Raw genomic sequence first — 21188 nt, 5'->3', positions numbered from 1 at the left:
AGTTTACACGATCTAATTTGTTGGACATTATTTCATTATTTCCAGTATGCAGAGAATCTGCCCAACATGGAAAACTATGTGTAATATAACTTATAATTTATAAATTTATAATAGAAATATTTATCTTTAGATATATAAAACAAGATAGACAGGATCCTGAGAAATATCTCAATAAACTATATATATCTCTAAATAAAAATAAAACATAGATACCAAGAAGTTCTTCAAATGTGTAGTAGAATTACATAAATAAAATAAATTAATGATATAACCTATTTTTTCCATGTAGAATCCAACCATTGTACTCCATCTATTTGTTTGTATATACGATAAATTGGCATTAGTTCCACATACTTGTAGGTAGATATAAAATTTAATTTTATTTCTATTTCCATATGCTTATTTGCATTAAAATAATTGACAATGTTTTTTTTCCTCACAGATATTGGCTGATCTAGAAAATCACACATTATTTAAGAATGATTTAGAATGCCAAAAGCTGATTCTAGAAGCAATGAAATATCATCTATTACCAGAGAGAAGAACCTTAATGCAAAGTCCGAGAACTAAACCTAGAAAATCTACAGTTGGTACTCTGTATGCTGTAGGAGGAATGGATAACAACAAAGGTATAGAATTTACTTTTTTCATAAAGTAAGCATGCATCATTCTATAACTAGATTTTTTTTTTGCCTGAACTTCTAATTTTATTTGTTCTTTTTTTTTAAACACCTTGATTACATACATGATTGTGTTTGGGTTTCAGTCATGTAAAGAACACCCCCCATCACCAGTGCAACATTCCCATCACCAATGTCCCAAGTTTCCCTCCTCCCCACCCGACCCGCACCTGTATTCTAAACAGGCTCTTCATTTCCCTCATACATTCTCATTATTAGGACAGTTCAAAATGTAGTTATTTCTCTAACTAAACTTATCAGTATTTGTGGTGAGCTTCCTGAGGTGAGCTGGAACTTCCAGCTCTTTTCTCTTTTGTGTCTGAAAATTAGTATTGCAAGAATGTCTTTCATTTTTCTTAAAACCCATAGATGAGTGAGACCATTCGGTGTTTTTCTCTCTCTCTCTCTCTGACTTATTTTACTCAGCATAATAGATTCCGTGTACATGCATGTATAGGAAAATTTTATAACTTCATCTCTCCTGACAGCTGCATAATACTCCATTGTGTATATGTACCACAGTTTCTTTAGCCATTCGTCTGTTAAAGGGCATCTGGGTTGTTTCCATAGTCTTGCTATGGTAAACAGTGCTGCAATGAATATAGGTGTAATGAAGGGGTTTTTGTATTGTATTTTTATGTTCCTAGGGTATATTCCTAGGAGTGGTATAGCTGGGTCGTATGGGAGCTCGATTTCCAGTTTTTGGAGGAATCTCCATATTGCTTTCCATAAAGGTTGAACTAGACGGCATTCCCACCAGCAGTGGATAAGAGTTCCTTTCTCTCCACATCCCCGCCAACATGGTTTATTCTCATTCTTTGTGATGTGTGCCATTCTCTGGGGTGTGAGGTGGTATCTCATCATTGTTTTGATTTGCATCTCCCTGATGATTAGTGATGTGGAGCATTTTTTCATGTGTCTTTTGGCCATTTGTATTTCTTCTTTGTCAAAGTGTCTGTTCATTTCTTCTCCCCAATTTTTGATGGGATTAGATGTTTTTTTCTTGTAAAGTTCTGTGAGTGCCTTGTATATTTTGGAGATTAGCCCCTTATCTGATGGGTATTGGTTGAATAGTTTCTCCCACTTAGTGGGTGGCTCTTGTATCCTGGGCACTATTTCCTTTGAGGTGCAGAAGCTTCTCAGTTTAATAAATTCCCATCTTTTAATCTCTGCTTTCACTTGCTTGGAGAGTGCAGTTTCCTCCTTGAAGATGCCTGTAGTCTCAATGTCCTGGAGAGTTTTGCCTATGTGTTGTTCAAAATATCTTATGGTTTTGGGTCTGATATCGAGGTCATTAATCCATTTGGATTTTACCTTCGTACATGATGTTAGCTGGGGGTCTAAATTCAATTTTTTGCAAGTGGCTATCCAGTTGTGCCAACACCACTTGTTGAAGAGGCGTTCCCTGCTCCATTTAGGATTTCCTGCTCCTTTATCGAAAATTAGGTGATTGTATGTCTGGGGAACATTTTCTGAATATGCAAGCCTATTCCACTGGTCTGAGGACCTGTCCTTATTCCAATACCATGCTGTTTTGATAACTATTGCTTTGTAGTAAAGTTTAAAGTTGGAGAAAGTTATTCCTACCATATTCTTTTTCCCAATGATTGTTTTACCTATTCTAGGGTGTTTATTGTTCCAAACGAATTTCAAAAGTGTCTGATCCACTTCTTTGAAGAATGTCATGTGTATCTTTAGAGGGATAGCATTAAATCTGTATAATGCCTTGGGGAGTATTGCCATTTTGATGATGTTAATCCTGCCAATCCATGAGCAGGGTATGTGTTTCCATTTCCGCGTGTCCTCTCTTATTTCTTGGAGCAGAGTTTTATAGTTTTCTTTGTATAGGTCCTTCACATTTTTAGTCAAGTTGATTCCAAGATATTTGAGTTTGTGTGGCACTATTGTGAATGGGGTTGTTTTCTTAATGTCCATTTCTTCCTTATTACTATTGGTGTATAGAAAGGACATTGATTTTTGTGTGTTAATTTTGTAGCCTGCCAACTTGCTATATGAGTCTATTGTTTCTAGAAGCTTTTTGGTAGAGTCTTTAGGGTTTTCTAAGTAGAGTATCATGTCATCTGCAAACAGTGAGAACTTGACTTCTTCCTTTCCTATCTAGATTCCCTTGATATCTTTTTCTTGCCTAATCACTATAGCAAGTACTTCCAGTGCTATGTTGAATAGGAGTGGTGAGAGAGTACAGCCTTTTCTTGTGCCAGAATTTAGAGGGAATGCTTTTAGTTTTTCTCCATTGAGGATAATGTTTGACACTGGCATATGGTAGATGGCCTTAACTATATTAAAAAAGGTTCCTTCCATTCCCATCTTGCTGAGAGTTTTGATCAAGAATGGGTGTTGGACCTTATCAAATGCTTTCTCTGCATCTATTGATATGATCATGTGGTTTTTATTTTTCTTGTTGTTTATGTTGTGTATTATATTGATAGATTTACGGATGTTAAACCATCCTTGCATTCCTGGGATGAAACCTACTTGATCATAGTAGATGATCTTCTTAATGAGGCATTGAATCCTATTTGCCAGGATTTTGTTGAGGATCTTTGCATCTGCATTCATCAGTGATATTGGTCTGTAATTTTTTTTGTAGCATCTCTGTCTGGTTTAGGTATCAAGGTGATGTTGGCTTCATAAAAGCTATTTAGAAGTGTTTCTGTTTGTTCAATTTCATGAAAGAGTCTTGCCAGGATTGGTAGTAGTTCCTATTGGAAAGTTTGAAAGAATTCATTAGTGAATCCATCTGGGCCTGGGCTTTTGTTTTTGGGCAGACATTTGATTACCATTTTAATTTCATCAATGAAGATGGTTGTGTTTAGATATGTTACATCCTCTTCCTTCAACTGTGGAAGATTATAAGAGTCCAAGAATTTATCCATTTCTTCCAGGTTCTCATTTTTAATGGAGTAGAGTTTCTCAAAGTAGTTTCTGATTACCCTTTGAATCTCTGTCATATCAGTAGTGATCTCTCCTTTTTCATTCCTGATACGAGTTATCAAGTTTCTCTCTCTCTCTCTTTCTTTGTTAGGTTTGCCAGTGGTCTATCAATCTTGTTTATTTTTTCAAAGAACCAACTTCTTCTTTCGTTGATCTTTCGGATTGTTTTTGGGTTTCCACTTCGTTGATTTCTGCTCTCAGCTTTGTTATTTCCTTCTGTCTCAATATTTTTGGGTCCTTTTGTTGAGCATTTTTTAATTCTATTAGCTGTGTCATTAAGCTACTCAGGTAAGCTCCTTCTTCCTTCCTGATGTGTGCTTGCAAAGCTATAAATTTTCCTCTCATTACTGCTTTTGCTGTGTCCCATAAGTTCTGATAGTTTGTGTCTTTATTGTCATTTGTTTCCAGGAACCTTTTGATTTCCTCCTTGATTTCATCTCGGACCCACTGGTTATTTCAGTATGAGGCTGTTTAACTTCCAGGTGTTAAAGTTTTTCTTCTGAGTCCCTTTGGAATTCACAAATAATTTCAGAGCCTTGTGGTCAGCGAAGGTAGTCTGCCAAATTTTTATTATTTTGATATTATGAAGGTATGTTTTATGTGCCAGCATATAGTCTATTCTGGAGAATGTCCCAAGTACATTGGAGAAGAATGTGTACCCAGGTTTCTGTGGATGGAGTGTCCTATATATATACACTAGTCCTCTTTCTTCCATTTATCTCCTCAGGTCTAGTATATTCTTGTTGGGTTTCAGTCTCATTGACCTATCCAGTGTTGACATAGCCGTGTTGAGGTCCTCCACGTTTATTGTGTTGTTATTCATATTATTTTTCAGATTTGTCAACAGTTGTATTAAATATTTTGCTGGCCCCTCATTCGGTTCATATATGTTTAGGAGAGTTATTTCTTCCTGCTCTACATACCCCTTGATTAATATAAAATATCCATCTTTGTCCCTTACCACCTTCCTGAGTATAAAGTTTGCATTATCTGATATTAGTATAGGCACTCCAGCTTTTTTATGGGTGTTGTTTGCTTGGATAATTTTTCTCCAGCCTTTTATTTTGAGTCTATGTTTGTTCTGGCTATTCAGGTGCATTTCTTGTAGGCAGTAGAAGGTTGGATTGAGTTTTTTGATCCACTTAGCCACTCTGTGTCTCTTGACTGGTGCATTTAGTCCATTGATGTTGAGAGAAAGAATTGTCCTGGGATTTAATGCCATCTTTATATCGAAATTTGGTGTGTCTTTTGGTTAGTCTTGTTTTAAATCAGGTCTTTCAGTTTTTCTCTTAAGACTGGTTTTGAGTCTGTAAAGTTTCTGAGCTGTTTTTTGTCTGTGAAACCATGTATTCTTCCGTCAAACTGGAAAGTGAGTTTTGCTGGGTACAATATTCTAGGTGAAGCTTTCATTTCATTCAGTCTTGTCACAATGTCCCACCACTGCTTTCTGGCATTGAGTGTTTCTGGTGACAGGTCTGCTGTAAATCTCAAGGATGCTTGCTTGAATGTAATTTCCCCTTTTGATCTTGCTGTTTTCAGAATTCTCTCTCTATCTGTAGGATTTGTCATTGTGACTAGGATGTGTCTTGGGGTGGTTTTTCTGGGGTCTCTTTTGGTTGGTACTCTTCGAACGTGCAAGATTTGATCACATATTTTCTTTAGCTCTGGAAGTTTCTCTTTAATGATGTTCATGGCCGTTGATTCTTACTGGATATTTTCTTCCTGGGTCCCTGGGACTCCAATGATTCTTAAGTTGTTTCTATTGATCTTATCATAGACTTCTATTTTCATCTGTTCCCATTCTTTGACTAATTTTTCCATTGTCTTTCATTTGCTTTAAGTTTTTTTTTCCAATCTCTCCTGCTGTATGGAATTGTTATGTATCTCATCTTCCACAGCACCAAGTCTAATTTCAGCTTCTGATACCCTGTCCCAGAGCTTATCTATTTTGTCATTCACTTCGTTTACTGACTTTTTCAGACCTGTTAGTTGACATGTTATTTCAGTTTGGAGATTTGTGATTTCTGTCTTCATATTTTCTTGGTTCTTATTAGTGTTCTGTTCAACTCGATCCATGGTTTCTTTGAGTTCTTTGAGCATCTTCCATATTGCTAGTCTAAAGTCCTTATCTGAGAGGTTGATTAGTTGGTTGGTCATTATCTGCTCCTCAGAATTGTCATCTTCATTCTCTATGTCTGATGCTGGCCTGCGTTGTTTCCCCATTGTCACACTTGTATTGTGGGTTTTTCTACGTGTTGTGGTAGAATTCATTGGCTATATGATGCAGGCACCACTCTCCTCTGGCTCCGCCCTTTCTGGATGGGCCGACTTGCCTCTAAGGGAAGGGAGTCCTCCGTGAATGAAGCCTCACACAGGATCAAATCTTAGGCCCGAGCACGCAGCAGAGAAGACAGCCCGGAGAGAAATGCTTGCTTCTGTGATCCAGCAGGGTTCTTAGGTGATTTTTTTTCTTCTTGTTGCAATGGTGTTCTTTTTCGCTTGCTCACTGGGTAGCTTCAGAATGTAGTTTTTTGGGGGTTCACTTCCCAGGGCTCTGAGGAGAGTTTCAAGAGTCAGAAAAGACAGAGAAGGACAGACAGGGCTCTCTTTAGGTCCTCAGTTTCCTCAGAAGAAGCACAGCCAGGCAGGGACTCCGCAAGTGAGTCAATCAGCACTTCACCTGGGAGTCCCCACGGTCAGCCATTTTTTACTCACTCACCCGCTCGCTGGGTAGCTCTATGACTAGATTTTAATGTTGAAACATCATATAATTAGTTTATATAGTACAATTTGAGAATAGAGTCAATAAGATAGTGCTATGGGCCAGGTACTTACCTTGCACATAGCCAACTTGGGTTTTGAACCACATGAGTCCCTTGAGAAATCAGGAATTATCTTTGAGCACAGAGTCAAACATAGTCCCTAAACATCAACAAGTCTGTTCTTAAAACCAAAATAGTAGGGGCCGGCAAGGTGGTGTTAGAAGTGAGGTGTATCCCTTGCAAGTGCTAGCCAAGGAAGGACCGTGGTTTGATCGCCCAAGCTAGCGGCAATTTCTGAGCGCTTAGCCAGGAGTAACCCTTGAGCATCAAATGGGTGTGGCCTGAAAAACCAAAAAAGTAATAATAATATCTGCTGATTAATCACCCCAGAATCCTTTTTTTGTTTTTTGTTTTTGGACCACATCTGGTGATGGTCAGGGGTTACTTCTGAATATGTGCTCAGATATCACTCCTAGCTTGGGGGACCATATGGGACGCTGGGGGATCAAACTGGTCTGTCCTAGGTCACCCTCTCACAAGGCAAACACCCTACCGCTGTGCAACTGCTCTGGTCCCTTATTTCTTTTTATTTGTTTTTTGTTGTTGTTTTGTTTTGATTTTGGTTCACACCCAGGCAGCGCTCAGCTGCTACAGTCCTAGCTCTACACTCAGAAATTGCTCCTGGTAGGCGCTGGAGACCATATGGGATGCTGGGATTCAAACCACCATCCTTCTGCATGCAAGGCAAATGCCTTACCTCCATGCTATCTCTCCAGTCCCAGTCCCTTATTTCTTATAAATTATCTTATAACTGTTATTTTTTTTTTTATGTGTGCCACTTCCAGAGTGCTCAGTGCTTACCCCTGGTTCTTTACTTAGGTTTAACTCCTGGTGGGCTTAGAGGAGAACATAGTGTCTCTAGATTTAGACTTGGGTCAGTTCACGTAAGGAGGCAGCCCTGTCCACTTTATTATTTTCCTCGCCCCATTATATGCATGGTTTATATGAAAAAAATATTTAAAGCCTGAGAAAACATTAATATATATATTATATATCACCTATAGTGTTTCAATAATAAAAAAGTAGCTCTCATATCCTTGCTGAGAAAAATTTAATATTTTTAGTTTAAAATCTAATTGAACCTATATTACAGGTAGTTGTATTAAGTATAGTAGTTATGATTTAAAAACTTAATTGTATTTAACATTTCCCTTCAAAATAAAGGTTTGGAAACTGCAGACAAACCAACCAAACCAAACAAAAGCAACCTAGAAAATGGTCTTTATTTGTTTTTACCTTTATTCTATCATGCACTGACCTTCCTCCATTTTTCACTTCTGTACTATATTTTATTACACAAGTGAACATCAAACATTTGCAAAAATGAGTGGCAATATATTATTTTAAAGAGGAAAACAAAAAAAAATTCTCACATTTTAGGCCATACATGCCAATGCTCAGGATCCCTGACTCTGAGATCACTGAAAGATCACTCATGATGGGACATATGGGAGTGACTATATGAGAAACCCAAGAACAAAGCAGGGTCAGGTTCACACAAATCCAATCATAGTTCCCTAAACAGAACATATTTTTTTTAGGTACAGATGCAATCAAAATTGCATTTCCTCACTCCACATGCTATATTAGGCAGACTCTATTATTAAATAGCATACATATATTGATTATTTTGCTTATGATATAAGCTCTTACAAATTTAGAGTTTATGGTATGTTGTAAATTAAAGATATTTTTAATATTCGATAAACTGGTATATTCTAAATGTTAGTTTTATATATACTTGGAAATACAGTATGGCTCATTGTATTTTGGCAATTTTAAATAAAATCCCTCTTCGGGGGTCGGGTGGGGAGGAGGGAGACTTGGGACATTGGTGATGGGAATGTTGCACTGGTGATGGGTGGTGTTCTTTACATGACTTAAACCCAAACACAATCATGTATGTAATCAAGGTGTTTAAATAAAATAAAAAAAAATAAAATCCCTCTTAAGAAGTGCTTGTGCCTATGTTTTTATTATGAGAGTGATAAATATCAAATACTTTAACTCCAGATATATAAGTTATGTTTTGATGCAAAAGCAGAAAAATTACTTGTTTATTTATAAAAGCAAATAAATTGATTTCTAGTAACTTTCAATAATTGAATTCATATACATTATGCATTATTTAAATGGGTAGGGGTTTTATCATACTTATGTTTATTAGATTTTAATGTAATATGAGTAATAGTTTGTATTTTCTTTTGTTTTATTTTATAAATTTAGAAGAATGTGAATTTTTTTTTTTTTTGGTTTTTGGTTTGTGGGATTACTCCTGGCTATGTACACAGAAATCTTTCCTGACTTGGGATTGAACCCAGGCCCGTTCTGCATCTGCCTCATGTAAGGCAAATGCCCTACCATTGTGCTATCACTCTGGCCCCTACAATGTCAATTTTACTTGTAAATATGAACATGATGGTGTTTGGAAAATACTTAAAAATCATTAATTAATCTAATGATAGTATCAGGATTGAACAAACCAATAATAAAAAGTTAATACTGTTACAAAAATCTTAACACTATTAATAAAATAAACAGTATAACTAATGTAAATTTTGTCTGGTGAATTATAAATTATTTATAGAGAATGAAATAAAATGAAAATAAAATATCTACTCATATCTTATTATTTAAATACTAGCAAAGTATAAAATGACATGAAAAATAAAAGAATATTTTCTAGCATTTAAATTTTTCTTTCAATATGTTTTAGAGATTTAAGAATAATAATCAATGACTGAAATTTATTGTGGATTCTGAATCATGTTTTTGAATCAAGTTGCACCAAATATTTGTTGTTTTACTATCCAGCAAAATAGCTATAAAAAGAGATTTAAGCAGAAATATCTGACCAAATAATCAATGAAACAAAAATAAAATTTAGCACTGTAAAACTGGACATTATATATGCCTGATAAAAATCTAGCAATAGCAACCTTTGTGGGAACCTATTTTTTCTTGGTAAAAAAAGTAAGTTAAATAAGCCCACTAATTTAAGACATTTAAATATCACTGGACATTTTCAAGGTAATCTCTTTCATTTGTATCGTGCTTTTAATGCTTAGGATTTTTTATATACCTCATTAGCTCTAACTTGGGCTAAAATATCCATAGCTATTAAGATTTTTATCTAAAATTGTGTCCACTTTTCTTAAATTTTATTGAGGCAAAGAGAACTTTTGTTTAACGGTTTATTTAACTTTTGTTCTTCATTAAAAATAAATCAAAAGTAAAATCACAGCAAACCTTAGGAATAACTTTATATAGCTAAATTTTAGAGTATTGCAATTCAATGAAACTTACTCATAGTTCTTAGAAATTTTAAATATTATGGTTATGCAAGCAAGTACTTCATTCAATTGCTCTTCAACAGTATTTTACTGTGATTTAGTTTTAGTCTCTTAAGACTGATAAGCTATGGGCATGCTTGTTGCGGAATTGTTGTAGATATTGCAAAAATTTGTTTTGTTTTCACTTATTTCTTTGTAGATTCATACCCACATGTACACTCATAAATATACACTGAATATCTTAACCATTTTAGCACAGCTTTATAGCTTTCCATTTGGAAAAAATTTAATAAAGTAAAGTAAGTGTATAGAAAGATTAAACCAAAACAAGGCATTCCAACATGCTTGCAAAGTGCTGCAGGTGAATAGACAGAAAAGTTTTACAATAGTGAGGTTTTCAGGAAGTATTAAGTTTAGCACAAGAATGTCAAATGTGGGAATATTGGGGCAAAGATGGAAGAAAAATTGGTGCACTGGTGGATGGTGTAGCACTGAGTTATTTTATTCATAAAACTCTACTGCTTACAGTGTTTTAAACCTCAGTTTTACATACAAAAATATTTTAAAAAAGAAAGAAAAGCATACTTAATGGTGGTTTAAAGAAGCTGATTTGTCACCAATCTTGGGATAGGCCAAAGACATAAATTTATAGAAATTGAGGCCACACCCAGAGGAGAATGAACCTCACCATAGAAAAGTTCAACAAGAGCTAAAAATCATAAGACTATTGTCAAGATCAACAGGATGCCAATGATCTATCTATTAAGGGCACTTTAACAAAATGACTCACTACTAGATGAGAGTCTGCACAGAGGCATGCGGCACTCAGATACTCTTGTTATTGAAGGTTCACATTCACCTCAACCAAAAGTGTGTGTCCTCAACTCTTCCACTAACTAAGAAGCATATATTTTCTCACTTTTATTTGTTATTTTTTGGTTACTCTCCCACACCACTCTCCCCATAATTTCTCTTCTTGTAAGAAGACTATTTTACTTTACTATTTGTGACCTCTTGATATACTTCCCTATGATGAAAAATGACTTTATGTCTTATTTGTTTCTACTGAAAATAACAATTCTTCACTTTAGCCTGAGTTCTAGTTTCCAAGAACTCAGGTGGTGGGAACCATTTCTCTTGGCATTGAAATCTAGTTGAATTCAGGTGCATTTTAAGCCATTAACAGTTTACCAATTCTGGACCTTTAAGTCATTTTCCTGGGTAACTTTGTTTTATTGAGCAGGGCAACAGTACCACAGTTCCCTTAATGATTCTACTTTTTCTGCTCCTCACATCCCCCAAGTAACTATGTCATTTGATGAAAGAGAGATCTGGTGACCTACAACATGGTGAATCAGCTTATAGACAAAACTCTAGCATAATTTGTAAGCCATATTAAAAATCTACTTCTTTTGGTGGGAACATTTTCTCCTCTGATATCTGAACCAAAGAAGATAATAGGAGAAAAAACTGTAGTAATTGGGGTTAAACTTCCTGATCATATTACATTATGAAATAAGATAAACTGTCTTAGAATTTAGGAGGTAAGAAGCTACAAGAACTGTGTGACATAATAATTACATGATATAAGGAAAAGGCAATAATTAAGATATGTGTTTACATGCTATTTAAAGCAAAACCTTTTTGTACCTATAGAGTGCTTAAAAACTAATCAAGAAAATGAATCACATCATAATGGAAGTTAGTATGTTTTGGAAAGTAGTTTTAAGTCACTCTTATTAATGTAGAATTCTAAGAATAAATCTTTATAATGTAATAATTTGCATGAATTTTTAAGACCAATTAATTTATAATGTATTTAATCACATACTATGAAAGAGCAATCAGGGGATGTAGAAAATAAACTATGACTTTAAAGAGGCAATAAATAACAAATTGTTTTATGAGAACATTTTTAATGGTATAACTAAAATCAAATGCAGATTTAAATTGAATTGTAAATGTTATAAATAAATTTTCCAATGTGATAAGGAATTTATTACAAATAAATTTATAGCAAAATTTAATTACATTAGAAGTTTAAATCTTTTTGAAGTTAGTTTACATTAATGTTAGGTAATACAGTAATTTAACACTCATAAAAACTGCCTTACATTTGTGTGTGATTCATATATAATTAAAGACAAAAATGGGCTAAAGTGATAGTATAGTAGGCTGTGTCATTGCCTTGCAAGCAATTGACATGAGGTCAAATCCCTTAACCCTATGTGGTTCACTGAACAACACCAGTAGTGTTCACGGAACACAGAGCCAGAAAAAGGCCTTGAGCACTATTAGTTGTTTCCCCAAATTAAAAAAACAGCAGAAAAGTAACACAGAGGGTAGAGCCTTTGTCTTGCACACAGCTGTCTCTTGTTTTATTTCCTTTATTTCATATGGTCCCCCAAGCCTGCGAGAAGTAATTTCTGAGCTTAGTGTCAGGAGTAAGCCCTAACCACCACCTCATGTGGCCCAAAAATGCAAACAAAATATATAAACTATAATTCTATAAGAAAAACAATCATACTTTTTGTTCCTAATTTCTCTGTATGTATGTTTTTATATGCAAACTTAGTTATATTCTGACATTTAATTGATGGGCCTACATATTTGCATTTTCTTTATCTCTCTTAGGCATTATTTAGAATAGTACCTGAATATATACATATATATTATATTTGTGTTTTGTGGGGACAATTTGGTGATAGTGTTCAGGGCTTCTTCTGGCTCTATACTCAGGGATCACTGCTGATGGCATGATATAGGATGCTGGGGATCATACCTGAGTTGGTTGTAACAAAGGCAGGCAACATACCTGTTGTGCTATCACTTCTGTTCTCAGTTGTTGATATTTTACCAATGGCTGCTACTTACTTTGCTTTCATTCATTATTTTCATGAGTAAACTGACATGTAAGTAAATTATAAAAATGTACCACTTCGAAAAGGAATTCACTTGGCCTAAGAGTTATGGGTTTCTCCGTCCTTGGAGTATATTGTCATGGGATCAACTATAGACTCTATTCAGGACCATTTACTCTCCCAGTGGTCTTTTGTCGTGTTTGGGAGACTTCTGTTCTGTTCTGGGTGGTACAATCAGACCTCTGTGTCTAGAGATCTCAGTATCTGCACAGATTCAGGGTTGGGACTTATGATGACATCAGTCTTTGTGGTTCAGGAGTTCTGTTCCCTCAGTGTCATTTTAATCCATCTTCTGTGGTTGGTGGTCTTGGTCTTTGCACTGTACCTAGGATGGCACTTAGGATAGCATCTTTCTTTGTGCTTCCAGAAGCCAGATTTCATTACAATTGTCTCTGCTAGACCTTTGGAAGTGGGGTTCATGGTTGTTGTGCAGGTCGTAGTTCAAACCCTAGACTAGGGCTTTTTTATTGGTCCCACGGTGTATACCGTCTGATCATGGTTCTAGCAGCCAGTTATCTGTAAATCGCGATCTTGGCTTTTGGATCTACCAAAGGGTGACAAGTCTTCTGGTTTTGTCTTATTGTTAGCTGGTAAGGTAGGGTAACCTGCTCTTAGGTCAAGTTGTTCCCATTTTCCTCATTGTCAGGATATCATATTGGAGCTGGGACTTGTTGGTGACCCTGCCGTATTAAGGCTGTCCTGGCTGGGATTTGTTTCTTGTAGTTGTCGTGGAGAACTGTGCCGTTTCTATGTCTTGGATCCAGGGTTCAAGGCTGGACGGATGGTATCTAATCACCTGAGGTCTAAGTTGATTCCACATGACATATTTTCGAGGTAGGAGATATCCCTGTATTGTAAACAACTATGAGTTCTCATCTCTAGTAGATAGGAGCTCTTTTTTGTATGTAAGATTTCCCCTTTTTTTAATGTGCCAATATTTACTGTGCCAGGGCAGGAGGGAAAATAAAAACACAAAACATTGTTTTCTTTTTATATATTATTTTTTACCTTCATTTATTATTATTATTAATTATTATTATTATTATTATTACTTACCTAACTATTTTTGGTCGATTTCTCTGTTTGGGTGTGGTTATTGAAGCTGTGGTCCCCAGATATACCTACTTTTTTCTCTTCTTTTCTTTTCTTTCTTTATGGGCTATGTCATGTTTCTTATCTCAAGACCATGGCGTTTTTTTTTTTTTTTTGTGTGCGTGTGTGGTGCTTACCATTATTGTTGGAGTCCTCACTGGATATTGGACACTTTTTTTTTTTTTTGTACTGATGGAATGTTTCATTTTCTTTTTTCTCCTTCACCCCTCAAATCGATGATAAGAGCCTCTAGAAGGACTCTGCCCACTTTCGGTAAAAGTATTAGACTTTTACCCCAGTTTACTACTTTTCTCTTCTTCAAACCAAACCACGCAAATTTAACTAGCTAGGCCTGCCTCCCAGTTAGAGGGGAAAATTAGGAAGGCACCTAGACCAATCAGATGCAAGACTACTATGTAGTAGGATAGGTACATAGGGGACCACATATTCTAGCAGCCTTGGGGGTGAGGGAAGAAAATACAGGAGATAGGACAAAAACGGAGGTGTAGGGAGGACAATTTGGTGATGGGAATCCCCCCTGATGTTATGTAAATATTTAACTAAAATATTATTCTCAACAACATGTAAACCACTATGATAAAAATAAAAATTATATTTAAAAATAATAAAAAAAAAAACAAAAAAAGTACCACTTCATGTATATGATTCTTATTCATATGAAAATGTCTCACATGATCTGAGTTTAAATGTATTCATATTTTCAAGTCACAATTCGCTTTTCTCTGCATATGACCTCTGTGTCATCTATTTTCTATGTAGTCATATGTATGCATGACTTTATAAATTTTTATTATTTATTATTTTATTATATATTTTAATATATTGAGTGTTTCTTCACAAATTCGAATAAAAAATTATTGAATAGAAAGGTGAAACTTATGTGATATGACCAATTTTCTTTTTTAAAAAATGTTTTAAAGTGGCATCAATGCAGTATTTAAATAAAACAGTTTAAGTATCTTATATATTTTTCTTAATATTTTTATTTTGTTTTTATTTTTGTTGTTTGTTTGGGCCACCCTCAGCAGTGCTCAGGAGTTACTCTTGGCTCTGAACACAGAAATTACTCCTGATGGTTCTTGGGGAACTAAATGGGATGCTAGGGCTTGAACTTGGATCAGTTACAGCAAGTCAAATATTCTACCTGCTGTGTCATTGCTCCAGCCCCCAGCTTCAATACTTTTAGTGAAATAGTCCTAGCATAATGTAAGTTAAAATAGAATAAATATGCTCCATGGTTCCATAGTGCCTAATACTTTCTTATTAGAAGTAAAAAATTATTTTGCAAAATGGATATATATAGCAATGTTTATGTGATTAGGATGATATATTAGCTTCTTTTTCATTTTCTTTTCATTTTCTTTTTTTTCTTTTTTTTGTTTCTTGGGTCACACTCAGCAGTGCTCAGAGCTCAGTACTCCTGGATCTCAGAAATCGCTCTTGGCATGCTCAAGGGACCATATAGGATGCCGGGATTTGAATCACAGACCTTCAGCATGTGAGGCAAATGTCTTACCTCCATGCTATTTCTCTGGCCCCCTTTTTTATTCTCTTGAACTAGCAAAGTTAAATAGAGGATGTTCATGTGAAATTTGTTTCTCTTTTTAATGTTAAAGGAACATCTAATGTTTTACCAGTTTGCTATCAAATTTAATAATCAGCATTATAAAGCTTTGTATGGCTTGTGGAAAGAATGAAGATTATTGCCTATAAATGTTGAGTGTAGGTAGAGGCTAAGGACAACATTCATTTCTCTCAGAGAATTTATATTACTTAGCAGTAACTTAAGTGAAAGTGAAGTACCTTCCAAAAATTGCTTATTTGAAATTGAGAATAATACTTTAAGAATTACCTTAACCCTGATTTACTTTTAATATTCACATCAGGACACTCCATCCATAAAATAGCATTTTATTTTCACCTTAGAAGAAACATTCCCTCATAATTTTCAGCATTTATTTTGGTATTTCTAAGGTGTATGCCTCTCATGATTTATGTGTTAAAAATCAGCAAATGATTACAGAAGTCAGAAAACAGTGCTCTGAAATTCTCTTCTTTAAGCTCAAAGTCCTGACTACCTTTGATTGCACTGAACTGCAGCTTCAGGGAAAACTATACACGTTCTTGAACCAATGAGCACTCAATACTAGATAATGGAAAGAAAAATTACCATGATTATTTTGGTTCACTTCCTCTCTATCTGAGTGTGACACTAGAATTTTAAGTCAAAGTTGACTCCTTTACTCTGTAAAAAATATTTTCCCCCTTTGTTAAATAAAAGGCTGTTTTCATGAACAATGTTGAATCATTGCTAAATCTAGTTGATTTTTTATGATTTAATGTTACTTTTTTGCTTTACTGTAATAGCATATTAAATTTTGAATAAAAATTTTTGAAATTTTTTAAAATAAGGAATATTCTTTAGTATATGAAAAATACAAAGAATCTTTATTTTATGTCAAAACATATAAAGAATTTTATTATCTCCATTTTTGTGATGTCTCATAGCTAAAGATCTTTTAGGGGCATCTAGCACTAATATAAATAAATATAAGAGAAGATATAATTTATTTTCTCTATTACTATGGAGTAATTTATTCCACCTTTGCTCTAAGATAATTTTAATAATGGTGGACATACCATTTTCAATTTCTCTTGTGTAGGTAGCAATACAGAGAAGGAAAAATTCTTATACTTAGGGGCAGAAGCAACAGCCCAGTAGAGTAGACATTTGCCTTTCATGCAGCCGACTTGGGAGTAATCCCAGGCATCCCTGAGCCACCAGGAGTGAGTTCTGTGTGCAGATCCAGAAATAACTCCTGAGTGCTGACTGGTGTGACTCCAAAACAAAACAAAACAAACAAAAAATTAACCAAACAAAATAAATTATTGAAAAACATCAGGATGCTCCAGTTACACAAAAGACAACTCTTAGATACTGTGATATCAACCAAACTACCAAACCAAAAATGTTTCCATGCCAGGATTAGACTTTTGAAAGCATATCTATCTGTATGCTTATTCCACATTAATAAACTTATCAGAAATGTAAGCATTTTGAAAGATTTCAACTATTTTGGAAGATTTAATTTATAATTACAGATGATACATTCCTATCTCTTATTCCCAATTATATATATATTCCTTGTTTTTATTTTTTATCACATCTGGCAGTTCTTAGGGGTTACTGCACTCAGAAATGACTCCTGATGTGCTTGGGGACTCAGAATTCTGGAAATGAACCTGAGTCCACTATGGTTTTGGTTCCTGTGCTTTTATAAATGAATTAATGAGAGTTATTTAAACCTTGTTGCAAATTATTTTAGATATTTATATTATTTTATATAGAAAAACTATTATCTAATTTGATTAAAGCAATATTAGAGAAATCAAGTTCAGGGTATACATAAAATTTCTAACTGAATTTCAATGTGAAATGTAATATGTTATTTAGTGTGTGAAATTTTTGTTCACAATGCAGTCTCTAGCAATTGAAGTTGAGACTTTTATGGTTAACAGAGCAGGCCCAACTCAAAATAATTTCAATAATAAATATCTTATTTCTAGACTGTTGTTTTTAATAAAATAATTGCATATGAGTGAATATGTTTATGAACAGTATGCATATGTCTATAAACATTGTACTTATGTTTTGAACAATGCAATATACTTAAAATCATTTATATATGACATCAAAACTTGCATTTAATTATTTTAATTAGTCCTTTTCTTCTAGATATTATATGCTTCAAAATCTAGTAAAATATAAATCCAAATACAACATTTTAAGTGCTGTTTTATTATAATAATAATGAAGTTACATATATTTAATAGAAATTACAAAAGCACGGGACCGGAGTGGTGGTGCAAGCAGGAAAACATTTGCCTTACACGGCTAACATAGGACAGACATTGGTTTGAGTCTCTGGCTTCTCATATGGTCCCCCAAGCCAGGAATATCCCCTGTGTGTCACCGGGTGTGGCTGAAAAAAGCAAAAAAAAAAAAAAAATTACAAAAACATTATTTTGGTATGGGCCGGAGTCATACTAATAGGTAGAAAACTTTTTTTTCTCATGGCATACTTGAGTTTAGATTCAATACCCAGAATCCCATATGGTTCTGTGTACCCCATCTGGATTGAACCGTAAGAAAAGAGCTAGGAGGAGTAAAGTCTAGACATGACTTGGGTGGAGCCAAAAGTAAAAAAAAAACCTTATAAATAAATAAAATTATTTTTACATATACAATATTAATTTCATTTGTTTACACATTATTGGTTTGATGACATACATTGTTGGTCTCATGAGTTATCACTGACTCTGTGCTCAGAGAGAACCCCAGGAGGTACTTGAGGGACTATATGTAATGACAGAATATAACTGACAGCAGATGCATGCAATGCAAATCCCCTATACTCTGTATTATCTCTCAACCCAATTTAATGAATGTTTAGGAAGTTGATTAAAAAAACACACACATAGAAAAGCTTTAGCTTTAGATGCAAAATAAAATCTAAAATTTACTGAAATTAACTTTATTATTTAATAATAAAACATACTCTGGCACTTTAATATTTAATATGTGCTGGAAATTTAATATTTAATGCATGCCTTGAATTTTTCAATGTTAAGATTTAAGAAACTGAATTTAGCAATAATTCTCATTTTTTCTTAGCATTATCAAATCATTTTTTCTTATTTTTTTCTGATAATGTTGCACCATTGATATTATTGCTGAAATGCAAGGATTGAAAGTAAAATAACTGGATAGAATTAACCATCTTGACCTGATTTTTGTTTCCTGAGCTTGAACTGAATAGCTCCTTTAGCAAGAGCTGTTAAGTAATAGCTTTCTTGACTGAAATTGTACAGTTGGATATTTTCAAAATTTCTTTAACTCATCATGTGACTTCAAGTAATCATCATATAACTCTAAAAACAAAGTTTGCTTTAATTCTACATGAAAAAAAATCTGAGCATTTTCATTAAGTGATGGAAATAACTTAAAAAATGTGGTATGGCTTTAAAAAAAAACCCAAAAACCTTATAATAAAAAAAAGGCTTCTTTTTTCATCTTTGCCATTTTGAGTGCAGCCTGCCAGCTCTGCTTCAGTAATTCAGGGCATTCACTATGGTTCCACTAGGCTAACTTTTCTTTGAACTTGAAGTGTATCATGGGAGACAACTGGTTCAAGGTCACCAGTTTGCAGAGACCTGTAGAAACCATTCAAAATCATGAATAGCAACATGTCAGCCAAAGCTCAGTTTGTTTTTTAGACAAAGAATTGTCTTCTGAAATGTGTTATTTCTTAATTCATTGTTAAGAGATAGTATTCACTAAGGATTTCAAATCAGAACTAAAACAAAGTTCATTTTCTCTTCATAAACACTTTCTGGTAACTTATAGTGTTTAATGGACAAGATACTTCAGAAAGTGATGTACTACACAGAACAGACAAAGAAGAATTTCAGATAAATAATGAATCAAATCCCAGTGACGTTTCTTCCACATATTTTATTTCATTAGAAAAATCTTTGAATGTCCTTTCCATTCTTATTCTCAGAAGATCATGTCTGTTACCTCTTCTGTGATTAGATAAGGGTTGAAATTTACACTTTGGTCTCTGACTCACCTCTGCCAGGGAGTTCTGAAAGCCCTTGGAATTTTCTGTGACAAAAGCACTGCAGATCTTTTGTTGTTTGGGCGGCTTTTGTCAAGCTTATTGATGTCCTACAAAGTGGAATTGGTTGTTGAGAGAGAACCAATCATGTTACTGATTAGGAGTTCAAATTTTCCTGTCCTACTCTCCAAACACCAGAAAGTAGTCTCCTGAACTATAACTGGAACAATATGAGGCACTCATACGAAAGGGTTTACTAAATGTAGTACTGTTTCAGCCCCTTATATGTAACTTTTGACTTTACTTTGCATCATTTTGTTTTTATGTTGCTATTTTAAGTAGATTTTTCTGCTTTTGCACAAACTTACTTTAAAAAAGGTACATCAATTTTTGTAACTATGATTTGTCCATTTCTTGAAAATTTTCAATTTTTTTCAAATATAATTTTCAATGATTTTAAAGGTAACAATAGTAATTAAAATTATAACAAAATACAAATAAAGATTATATTACATAATTTTATTTTATGTGTTGCTTAGTCCAGAAAACAATATCTTTTTGTATTTCCTAATTTTAATAAATTAATTTAACATTGGTTTAAAACAATACTGTACTAAGATACTATTTGGGTTTTGAGACATATATACATCAATATAAAGCATTAAATATGATATATTTGGGGAGCCAGAGAGATAGTTCAATGGGAAGGTTACTTGCCTTGCATGCAATTTACCCAGATTCTTGATATTCCATAATGGTACACAAACCCCCTAGGAGTGGTCCTTGGGTTTCCATATTCTCTTTTAGACCTCTAGGGATGATCCCTGAGCACACAGCCAGCAGCAATTCCTGAGTATCAGCAGGAGTTTGTCCTCCAACCCCCCAAAAAGGCATGCTATGTTTGTATATATTTCCTTTATATCTTTATATATCAGCGTGTTGCTAGTTTATGCATTCATTTTACTTATAAGATGAAGACAGACTTCATTTTTTCTTTGTATGATACATATAAAGTTATAATAGGATGTTTACAATACTATTATAAAACTGAGTAAAGCTATTAGTTGTGCTTAAAATTCTTTCATCTCAGCTGTGAGATAAAATATTCATTCTTTCATCTCAGCTGGTATGGTGACTTACCTGATGACTTGCAGTAGTTTACTGTGGTTCCATCCCTGGCATCCCATATGGTCCCTGAGCCTTGAATACAGAGCAAGAAGCAATACTGGAACACCGCCAGATGTTGCCCCAAAGCAAAAACCAAACAAACATAAATCTATACTTTGCAATGATACCTTTTAATTTGGGGGGGGCATGGGAATTACTCATGGTTTTCTCCTGATATTGTCATCAGGTATCATTCCTGGTGGGCTTAGAGGACTCTGTGGGTTATGAGGATTGAACCAAGGTCAGCTGTATGCAATACAAATATCCTACCTACTGAATCAGAAATATTTTCTGCTCCCTTTTATATAATGCAAATGCAAAAATTTCTTTTATATAATGCAAAATGCTATCTTCATAACAAATGTCTATTTATATATAATGTTATATTGGAAACAATGAATAGAATGTTATTAACATTCCCAGAATGAAGACATTTTCATAACCATGTTTTCTTTGGAGATTGACATGCAGTATTTTATATATCATTAAAAAGATATTTTCTTCTACTGAAGAGCTTTAGAACTGGCACATCTCATATGGTCCTCACAACTACCAGGGTGGTGATTCCTATGCACAAAGCAGAGCCAGAAGTGAACCCTAAGTGCAACCGGGTGTG

The 21188-nt window shown here is 34.3% G+C and overlaps 1 protein-coding gene across 1 annotated transcript in view; it reads left to right on the top strand.

The window, feature by feature from the left end:
* KLHL1 (kelch like family member 1) overlaps nucleotides 1–21188 on the top strand; it is a 317531-nt gene that overhangs the window by 227417 nt on the left and 68926 nt on the right. Inside the window, exon 6 of the mRNA XM_049779031.1 lies at nucleotides 443–629. Coding sequence (XP_049634988.1) covers nucleotides 443–629 — 187 coding nt within the window. The remainder of the gene's footprint in view (nucleotides 1–442; nucleotides 630–21188) is intronic.

Source organism: Suncus etruscus, chromosome 8, assembly GCF_024139225.1.
Source record: "Suncus etruscus isolate mSunEtr1 chromosome 8, mSunEtr1.pri.cur, whole genome shotgun sequence".
Taxonomy (NCBI): Eukaryota; Metazoa; Chordata; class Mammalia; order Eulipotyphla; family Soricidae; genus Suncus; species Suncus etruscus.
The sequence above is the reverse complement of the archived record's forward strand: the minus strand, read 5'-3'. Positions and strand labels throughout refer to the sequence as shown.